General features: G+C 36.3%; 2 protein-coding genes across 5 annotated transcripts in view; both read right to left on the bottom strand.

Moving 5' to 3' along the window:
• Window positions 1-286: 286 nt before the first annotated feature.
• The window catches only part of LOC121970315 (putative D-cysteine desulfhydrase 2, mitochondrial), a 32,261-nt gene continuing 22,488 nt past the window's right edge, over window positions 287-10,059 (bottom strand). Inside the window, exons 5-11 of one of the 4 annotated variants that reach the window (XM_042520936.1) lie at window positions 5,613-6,802; window positions 5,479-5,521; window positions 5,207-5,391; window positions 5,059-5,122; window positions 3,849-3,978; window positions 2,907-3,068; window positions 287-814 (exon numbers count right to left, since the gene is read on the bottom strand). In XM_042520936.1, the coding sequence (XP_042376870.1) occupies window positions 568-814; window positions 2,907-3,068; window positions 3,849-3,978; window positions 5,059-5,122; window positions 5,207-5,391; window positions 5,479-5,521; window positions 5,613-6,011 (1,230 nt within the window). In that variant the 5' untranslated portion in view covers window positions 6,012-6,802 and the 3' untranslated portion in view covers window positions 287-567. Of the gene's footprint in view, window positions 815-2,906; window positions 3,069-3,848; window positions 3,979-3,998; window positions 4,168-5,058; window positions 5,392-5,478; window positions 5,522-5,612; window positions 6,803-10,059 lie in introns of all 4 variants that reach the window. The other 3 variants (XM_042520935.1, XM_042520934.1, XM_042520933.1) reach the window with 3 other exon arrangements.
• On the bottom strand, window positions 7,411-10,026 carry LOC121970316. The gene is made up of 3 exons (XM_042520937.1): window positions 9,688-10,026; window positions 7,901-8,208; window positions 7,411-7,597 (listed from the first exon to the last, which is right to left on the bottom strand). The coding sequence occupies exons 1-3, from the start codon at window positions 9,862-9,864 to the stop codon at window positions 7,558-7,560; spliced, it is 525 nt and encodes a 174-aa protein (XP_042376871.1). The 5' UTR covers window positions 9,865-10,026; the 3' UTR covers window positions 7,411-7,557.

Genomic DNA, 10,059 nt, shown 5'->3' with positions numbered 1-10,059 from the left:
TTGTTTTGAGAAACGGTCTTTAATTTTGATTTCAAAAGTTCAATCTAAAATGCAAAATACTGAGCACTGGCCAATCTTAATTGAGAGTTAAATGAAACATTATTAGTTTGTCCTTTAGAAGTTTATTTTACGAAGTCTGCAAATCCCTCGAATCGATACCAAAGCCAGTTCGTTGATAAGTATGGTTTAGAAGTACTCATACATCAACAAAACTAGAAACGCTGCTAATGAAGAACAGCCTCACCTAATACAGGCACATTAATACTCGTAAAATGAAGAACGGGGGAAATCATAAAACTACTGTACAACATTTCGAAGATTTCAAGAAACACATAATTCATGAACGTCATAACAAAAGCAATTACAAGCCAATTTTGCAGTATTCGTAAGAAAGTATTCAAGATGTCAATTAGATAGAGCAGCTCTAGTGCTTTTCAAGTTGCTGTACAACTCTGTAAATATCAATGAAGCAACGACCCTCGTTAGCAAACTGAAATGGAAAGACTATTAGGATCGAGAAACTCAAGAACCGGAAGTCCCAACAACGTATGTCCTTAATCTGGCTCGTTATAAAGCATGCCTGTTGGGTACTGAAGAGCTGAAATCAGAAGCATACCTTTGTGCCAACCCAAACAAACCGAGAGTGCCACCAGTGTGGAGCATCACCACTAGAGAATCCTTCTCATCTTCCGAATCAGCAAATAGGACTGCTTGCTCCCAAGCCGCCAAAGTATAGATAGGATCCAAGGGAACTCCTGTTTGCTGTGCAATTTGTCTGCACAAATCTATTTCCCCATCCAGTACCTTCCCAAACCTTGTAAGTGCAGAATATTGAGTCAAGACAATATCTTGAAGATTTTACAGGAAAAGCAGAGCCTCAAGTAAACAAAAAACCACAATGAAAATTTTAAGTTCCCACTAGAAAGAAAACTGTATGTTTCACATCGATATCTCATCACACCTAAGCTACTTATTCTCCCACGATCATGATCAAAAATAACAAATTTGACACAAGTCTTGGCTGTGCTGCTGGAACTTGTCGAACATTATATCAAAGAAGAAAGTAGCCTAGAGATGGAAAAGAGGCAAATCAACCATGCAGCTTTCATAATTCAGTAGGATCAGATCAAGAGAGAGTAGATGTGTGCACTGGGACAAACAGTAGAAAGTGGAAGAAAAAAACTATCGAATAAAGAGAGATTAAGTGAGAGAGCAGCCACATTATAATGTTCAAAACTTAAATAAAACAACATCAAAGGGAGAAGGAAATGGATATGCATCGAGCAGCACCAATTATCAATTTTCCTAGGAAGGAACAAGTTAACCAACATACGTGCATCAATGCATGGCCTTAACAACTTCAGAAGCGTTTATCTATGGCAATATTATTTTCTATGTCGCTAAAATCTTAGGCGTGTCTAATCTCAGTAAAACAATCAATGATGAGGTTCGCCAAATTAGAGTCACCAAATGCATGCCGACATCTTCAAATAAAGCATCATTTGAAACATAAGAAAAATGGGATGCCTAAGCATTTTCCAGGTCATGAAGAATTTTTCCTCTGGTTTTTAAATACTAATATTAAATAGGTGACATCATAGTTGTGAAAAGCATGCCCCTGATTACATAGCCAGGCACGCCATTTGCGCTTGGGTAGTGACTTAGGCATAATACTTGAAAGAAGCACGCGCCTTTTGAGAGGTTAAGGCATGCTTAAGGCATGATTTCCCTAACCTCATTGAAGTGAGATTTTTTTTTTAAAAGCCTAAGAGCATCCACATCAGTTTCTCTATAGTATCTCTAAAATTTGGGATAAACCATCTTTATTAAATTTAGATAATCACTTTTCACTGCACACTATATCAGCTACTATAAAGTTTCCATTATCTTATTTTTTTATTATTTTCTTCTCTCTCTTCCATTTTTTATTATTTTTTCTCTTTATAATATATACTTTTCATTACCCAATCAATTCTCTTTATTTTTTCTCTCTCCCAAATTAAATGATATTTTAATGTTTAGGGAATGGATTTCATTCCCTAAATTTAAAGAAATACTATTCATGAAATGTAAATTTAGGAAATAGATAAGGTGGATGATGCAAAGGTTTTTTTTTACGTAAAATGTAAAATTTAAAGTAAATTCTGTGTTTAGGGAAGTTGATGTAGATGCTCTAACCCATACCTTTAATTATCTTTAAATTAATTAGGTTTCATGCATGAGACATTTTTCTAGCATGACTCTCCCTCTCCCCTAGAAAATGAACATCAACCTTTAATTAGCTTGAGTGACTCTCCCCAAGAAAATGAACATCAACCTTTAATTATGTTGCATGCACACAACATATTTTTATTGCATAACTGTTCCTCTCCCCTAGAAAATGAACATCAACCTCCCTAGCAAACTTATTTCTTTCTATATGGCTCTTCAATATTTGAAGTTTGTTTTTTCTTTAATTTGAAGTTTGTTTTTAATTATGAAGATAAACTATTTCAATATTTGAATGTTAGTGAATTTTATATTTACATTATTGTTTAATAGTTTATGGATTATAATTTTTTTAGTGAAATATGTTGGTAAAAATTTCCTATATATGTTTAAATTGTATAAATTTATACTCAAACACCTTACTTCGGTAAGGCGTGCGCCTTACCTTGCGCCTAGTGCCTCAGGCCCCATATCACCTATGCACTTTTAGACGTCTCACACCTTAAATAACTATAGGTGACATTCTCTAGATCAACTCTTAAGATTATCGTGTTGTTACTTGCTATGTTCACACAAACAAAGAATTAGCATGAATAGATGCATCAAGAACCAAATACATAAGAATATTAACCTCCTAAATGCAGCAAATAATTTCAATACCAACAACATGCACTTCAGTTGTCCATATATGTCAATACCTTCTTGGATGGAGTCGTTCGACCCATTGCACAATTCCCTCATCGCCTTCAAGAGATTCTAACCCATAAACCCTCTTAAAGTTAGATACAAGGCATTTTTCACATTCCTCGTACTTTTCTTTAGTATCAGCAAGCATGACTGCAACAACTTTCCATGGAAGCCTACAAGGAAAAACGAGGTTTTGGACAGCTCAGATATGTGTCAGGGAAAGCATGGAAAAATTCATAAAACTTCAAAATTGTAACCTAAAGCATTCCAATATTGTCAAAGTAGATGGAGCAGGAACATGAAAGTAGACAGATATAGGTAGTCTTTTCTTGTGATTTTTCCAGCTCAAACTGATGAATTTCGTGGGTTCACTTAACTTGAAAATGAGTTTGAAGATAGAAATTGGCATACTAATAATCAAATATTGAGGATCAGATTAGGAAGTGGCTCGAGTAACTCCCACTGAACAGACTAACAAGGACAATCCTTATGTTATCACTGTACTATTTGAGTTAACCAGCTTCAGTAGTGTCATTTAAATAAGCTAAGCTAATCCTTCAACAAGTCTACGATGTTCTTTTTTGGATGTGGTGGATTAAGAACTGTGCTACATTTACATTTTTACTTGATGTAAGTTTCAGATGTATATAAGGTTCCAAGAGATGACAGAATTATCCCACGTGCAAGCAATTTTTATGTTGCCAATTCAATTGTGGTAAAGAATGTGTCATAATGCAGGAGCATGGAAAAGTAACAGAGCAACAGGAAAGCAACAGCAGTTAAACCGACTAACCAAGACATTTTATTCTTGCCTAGCCCATGAGAACATTTTCAAAATTTCTTATTAGTGCACTGCAATACAATGAATAATTTTGGGCAAAAGCTGGATGACAACTTTAGGCAGAGTAAAGAAGTATCTATAAAGCAAAGGTTTAGTAAGATTTTGAACTCACCCCAAATATGCAATGCCCAGAGCCAAACCAACAGCTGTTGTCCCAGTACCAGCATCTACTACTAAAGCAATCTTCTGGTCTGTTCCAAATATGTGGGTTTGAGAAAGATATTCTACAAGCCGAATGAGACCTACAAAATGAAAATCAAACCTGATATTCTAATACTAAAGGATAAATCATTTGATTCTTGATGTATAGAACTGGCATTGCAACAAGACACACTAGGAGCCATGTGGATGTTTGTGTACAAAATAATCCAAAAGAAGAAGAAACAAGTCCAGTTACTATAGCAAGCGATGAGAGAGCTTCCAACGATGAACTAGCAAAAGATGAACACTGTCAGAGCCAGCAAGGATTATAGAACTTCCAATGATGATTTAACATATAGAAGGTGAAAACACAAAATCAGAGTAGGTTGGTTGCATAAACATCATTACAATCCAATAAGTGACTAGTTGTTTATGGATAAAATTCAAGAACAGTGGCCAATTCTACTATGTTCACCCACAGCCACTATAAGTCACTGTTATTCTTGACTTCTCGATGTTATACATGGAGACAGAACTAAGATTGAGGCTCTACTAGAACTCTTAGTTTTTGGTGCTCACAAGATATGTAATATAGAAAGGATCATACACAAAGGTAATGGAAGCAGAATGAAATGGTAGAGTGATAATTTATGCGACAGATTGATTAATAACAAAGTACTAACCTCATGAAAATATAAGCTTTACTCCAACTGCATCTCTCCTACAATATCCCTGTTAGCAAAAACCTGCTGGCATCATAAGCCAAGATGGAACACCCACTAACAAACACTTCACCATCTCAAAACCCTAAACCCTAATTCAACCAAACAAGGACAAGATTTTAGCTGAGGACGGTAATATTTATGTAAACTATTTTTTTTCAGAGGTTATGTAGACTATGCAAAAGAGGAGAAGCAAGGAGATAGATTTTCTCCTGAAATGTGTTCTCATAATTAATAATAAATGCAGTTAAGAAGCCAAGGTATCTGAGAGCTGAAATGTGCAGCACAAACACATGCACATTTGTAACTTCATACATGGAATGAACCCGGTTAAGCAGTGAATGATCGAAGACAGTTGTATTGCATAAAGGATAAAGAAGAAAACATGTTGATTCACAAGTATAAAAAAAAAAATGCCATTGATCATTTGGTTCCATGATTATGATCGAATCAACCTACCCAATAGTGCTGCTACACTGCCAGCACCTTCATTAACAATCACAACTCTTCTAACATTCCCAACCTTCCAAAGAGGAGTTCCATTGTCGTTCAAAGACAGCTCATCATTCTCTAAATTCAGAATATCATCTGCCCAAACCACATTTACCTGATCACCTGCCACCAACTCAGCATGTTTCATAAGCATTTCATTCCTATTAGCGTATACTGATCTTGGGACATAACTCACACTCCCATACATCAAAGACACCAGATTGTAGCCCGTGGGCACTGCCGGCTGTTCACCTCGGAGCAATAGGTGCGCCCTCATCCCCCTCTCTGCGCAACATACAGCTGCACCAAAACCCACCTCGTTAAGCATAATTTCACCTAAACCACCTATATGGATATATAGATATATAGATAGATAGATAATGGTACCAAGAGCTGCCGTATGAGCACTCTGGGCACCTCCGCAGGTAATCTATCAAAGAAAAAATGTAAAAGATCAAGACTTGCATCCCAATGACGGAAGAAACGCACGATGGAGAAGAAAAAAGTAGGCGTGCGACCACGAGGTCTGTGGCGGCGTGGCGCAGGATGAGCGGAATAATGGCGTCGAGCTTTCTCGCCTTGTTTCCACTGACCAACGGGTGCAAGAGGTCGTCTCGGATCAAATAGAAGGATGAGGAAGGTTTAGCTTCCTCCGCGGATCTAAGATGGGAGACGCTGAGCCCGTTGGAGTAGTAGGTAAAGGAAGAAGTGGAGGGTTTGGTGAACGAAATGGCGTGGATTGGAGCGGACGGGGACGACAGCATCCACTGGCGGCGGAGGAGAGGGGAGGGTTTGGGGTTGGAATAGCAGCGGCGGCAGGGTGCGACTCTTAATCTCGAGAGAATCGGAAGTTGAGGCGGTGTTTGAAGAGGAGGAGGGAGTGGGGCTGCGACCGTGATGGTGACGCGGCGCAGTGACATCTCCTCCTTCCCTTCCCTCCCCTTCCCTCCTGCCCTTCGCCGGTGCACCGCCGGCCTTCTGGCGCTACACAAGATTAGGTCTGGAGTTTAAACTCAGAAAAAATAATTTCACAAGTGCAGAATGAAATTAAACTTTTTTTAAAAAATAAAATTATATAAATTTTAAAAATATTAATATTTTTTTTAAAAAAAATTATCTTAATAAATGGATCAATTTGTGTCAAAACATTTATATATTCAAGTAGTGTTAGTGTTACTTTAAAATTTTAATTTTGTTATGCTTAAGAATTAAGATCGTGTAAAAAATTGTGTCCAGTATTATCACATTCCTAACTTTGTTACTGGAATAGAACATCATCTACCAACTAATTTGATCGGTCCAGCCCATGAAAACTTTCGACCGACGATCGAGATAAATAAAAAAATATTTAACTCATCCAAACCGTCAGCCTTCTTATTATATTATTGACCTTATATTCAATGAAAAACTCCTAGTCACAATAGAACTCCACAAGAGGTCTCATACCTTTATTCTGCATGCTGTCCAATATGCACAAACATTTTGCACAATGGATGATCAATAATTGTTTGATTCATAAAATGATGAACATGGTTATGAGACTCTGCAGAGATAAAGCAGCAGCTCACAGCAGGAAACAAAGAGGATGCAAACTTAAGCAGAGGCTGGGTCAAATGCATTTTTTGATCAAGAACTACTGATTCTTGAGGACACTCCCGAGTGATATTCATGAGCTGCTCCTCTGGATCAAATATCATGATTCCCTATTTCCCTGTAGCACAATATGGATAAATTTAGATACGGTGCTGTATCAAAACTACCCCGCCAATATACGAATATCATAGCTATTGTAAATGATGTATTAATGTTAAGTCATTCGAAATTCTGAGCAGAGGGAGCATAGGCAAGGTATTTACGCTCATCTGCTTCATTAGTAAACAGCTTCACGACAGAGATAACATCAAATGTCTTGGCACAAGGGATCAAATGAGTAATACTGGACAACCTATCTTCTTTATTTTTTCAGTATATACTAGCTGAGGTGAAAATCAATTTTAAAGAGTTGAAATAAAACGAAAAAGGCTTGTAGAAAGAGGACAGACCTATCCCTTTCTCAGTACTTGTCCACTAAAGAATCAATGTTTGTCCACTAAAGAATCAATGTGTTTTCCAGCATATTTGCCCCCCATATCAATCTTGCAAATAAACTTGTTTTCTGTTAAATTTGGCAACACAGTTTTCCTGCCAATATATGCTATGATCTTACTGCATGAGATTCACCTTTGTATCCTTCCAGTTGTCTCATGGCATGTATTGGCAGGAATACTGAAACTTTTATGTCGACAAAACTTTTTATACAACTCACTGTATAAATATACAGCATTCTTTACCTCAACGTCTAAAATGCTGCGGTTCCCAGTATGTCATTTTAAAAACACATGCAAAAGAAATCTTCAAGGCATGAAACTTTCGTACCATCAACATTTCCCAGCTTATATCAGCTGGCAACAACTGAGAGCTCAGAGCTCATATATCATCTGTCTTGATCTCCATCATGCTAGCAATTCTGTACCAAAAAGAGCCGGGTCTGAGGTACAATGCAACAATAAAAGATGGGTTTTGCAATGCCTAGAAGTTCTCTCGATCTTATAGTTATGGAAGTCAAAATATTCTAGCACATATTGTTATTTTAATCAATCAGAAGATTGGTGGACTTTTTGCTTTTACATACCACTGAAACATTATCAATTTCATAAATGTAGATTTTACTGCATAAACCATTATTTCCATCTTTATAAATGACAATAGAGAACAACACTATAACCCTTCAGATTCTTATCGCAAAATAGGGTAAGCCAACTGAACTTACTTTTCTCTGATGCGGAGTACATCCTTCAGAATCTCACATAACTCTAGTTTTGCATTCACCTGCACTTCTTTGCTTTCTTCTGTTTGGGCGCTTAAGAAATTATCTATGTCAGCTTCTACCGAACAAAGTTTCAGATCAATTTGTTCAAACATATGCTTGAGCAAGGTCTCTGAACTTCCTGAACTGGATTTTTCATAAGTTTCTTCATTTGGGCTGATGAAATGAATTTGTTGGTGAGAGTCCAACTGGTTATCTACAGGTGGAATGGCAACTTGTCCAATTAGTTGTGTTTCCTTTAGAGAAATCGCCTGAAAGCAGTCACTGTTTCAAATAAATCCACCATATAGAGAACCTTTACCTTGTGAAATTATATGTCATTAACAACTTATGGAACAATTCCTTTAGCAATAAGTTAACTCCATAAATAATGAACCTAAGATAAACACAAAACACTAATAATATTTTAATGACATACTAGTTTCTAAAAAAATATTATGTCTATAATAAGAAGAGTAAGCTTTTCATTGAGGATATTAACATCATCAGAAAGTCACCACACGGATCCAAGATTGTAGATATATATAATGGAGAATATACAAAAAAGAATAATACTCAAAAGGATTCACCACACATTACTTTGCCACCCTCTCAATTTTGTTTCCATATATTAATAGCTACTTTTTCTTGGAAAATCTGAATCTTAATCCTACAAAAGCCAATTCAACTGGTAGATAATTGTAGTTAAAAAAAAAATTACTTGGCAATATTCTTTTTTCTTCAAGTGAAAATGGCCCTTCAAGTCACATTTGACAGAAATTTATCATTCTTGAACACTATGACTGTCTTTACTTGTGGGAAAAAGAAGGGGAAAGAAATAGAACGTATGAAAATGGATAGAAAAGAGTTTCCCTGTTCTTTTGGACAGAAAGAAAGCATTGGAGGGAGTGAGATAGATAATTTTTCTCCAATTTCTCCCATTTTCTTTTGCCCAAATTGAACAGCAGACTACTCAACAGGCAACAGCTAGTTGTTTTAGAAAAAGAAATCATTAACTCAATTTATATGTCAATTTTCTATATTTTTTAAAAAAACATACTAAATTTAATTTTATTCTTCTTTCTTTCCCTTCCCTTCCCTTCAAGGAAACAATGAGACAGAAAGTTTACATTTTTTTTTCCCTTCTAAGGAAACCACATCTCCACATGAGAGACTCACTTTATAGCTTCTCTCTATCCACCTTTTCTAAAAATCATTGTTTCTTTCTCATTTTCACCTATTCCTAAAACACAGGCTATACTATGAAGTGAACAAAGAGAGAAGATGCAAAACAATAAACAGTAACTCTCCAATAAAAAAACTAGGCTAAATGTTGCAATTATGCATCTTCCAGCCTAGTAGGATTATTCACAATGAACCAGGGAAAGGAAAGCCAACCTGATCTGGTTCGAGTGATGGAGAAATTCTAGTTGAACCTAATTTTAGCTTGGTTGAACTGGAAGAACTAGTGATCAGTTAGGCCAGTGGTTCACCCACTTGCCCAATTTTGAAAATGTTGCTTGGTTAGATATTGTTAATTTCCTGGATCTCTCTTGTATTATCTACTTTTCTAGAATTGATATTGTTGCTAGAGCTCAAGGTTACTTAAACTGGTTAATGGAGAAAACTTCAAAAATAAATATAACAGTCACAGATCTATAGATCTTAGCACTTAGCAGAGTAAGATAAGTAATCAATAATGAGGTGAATATACTCAATTAGCCTGCAGAAATAGATATTTGATTTTCCACCTCAGTAACCTTTGCTGAAAGTTTGTCAAGCACCTCAATTCGATTCTTTGATTTCTCCAATGCTTGCAACAACTTCTTCTTTTGTATTAGCAATTCCCTTGCTTCATTTTCCTTACCGACTTGGATGCTTTTAGCAGCTGTTTTTTGGAGATTTTCAGCTGCCTCTGTAAGACGCATAAGCCTCAATCGTGCATTATTTGCTGGCGAAATACGTGATATTTTAGAATGACAATAAACCACATATACAAGAAATGACTATTGCTTGCTCCAGTTCAAAACAGGGTAAGTTAATGAATACTGAGAAGACTACCACATAACGTAAAACAATCAGTGAATTAAGCAACTATTTGAGGTCTGCATTAGAATTCTCAT

This window comes from Zingiber officinale, chromosome 4A (assembly GCF_018446385.1).
Source record: "Zingiber officinale cultivar Zhangliang chromosome 4A, Zo_v1.1, whole genome shotgun sequence".
Classification (NCBI taxonomy): Eukaryota; Viridiplantae; Streptophyta; class Magnoliopsida; order Zingiberales; family Zingiberaceae; genus Zingiber; species Zingiber officinale.
The sequence above is the reverse complement of the archived record's forward strand: the minus strand, read 5'-3'. Positions and strand labels throughout refer to the sequence as shown.

What these genes read in the sequence shown, in the direction of transcription:
- LOC121970316 (XM_042520937.1), bottom strand. Translation starts at nt 9,864, where the DNA reads ATGCGTCTTACAGAGGCAGCTGAAAATCTCCAAAAAACAGCTGCTAAA. An exon ending in TTTCAGCAAAGGTTACTGAG is followed by an intron (nt 8,209 to 9,687) that starts GTGGAAAATCAA and finishes GACTGCTTTCAG; the next exon opens with GCGATTTCTCTAAAGGAAAC. An exon ending in GTACTCCGCATCAGAGAAAA is followed by an intron (nt 7,598 to 7,900) that starts GTAAGTTCAGTT and finishes TTTTTGGTACAG; the next exon opens with AATTGCTAGCATGATGGAGA.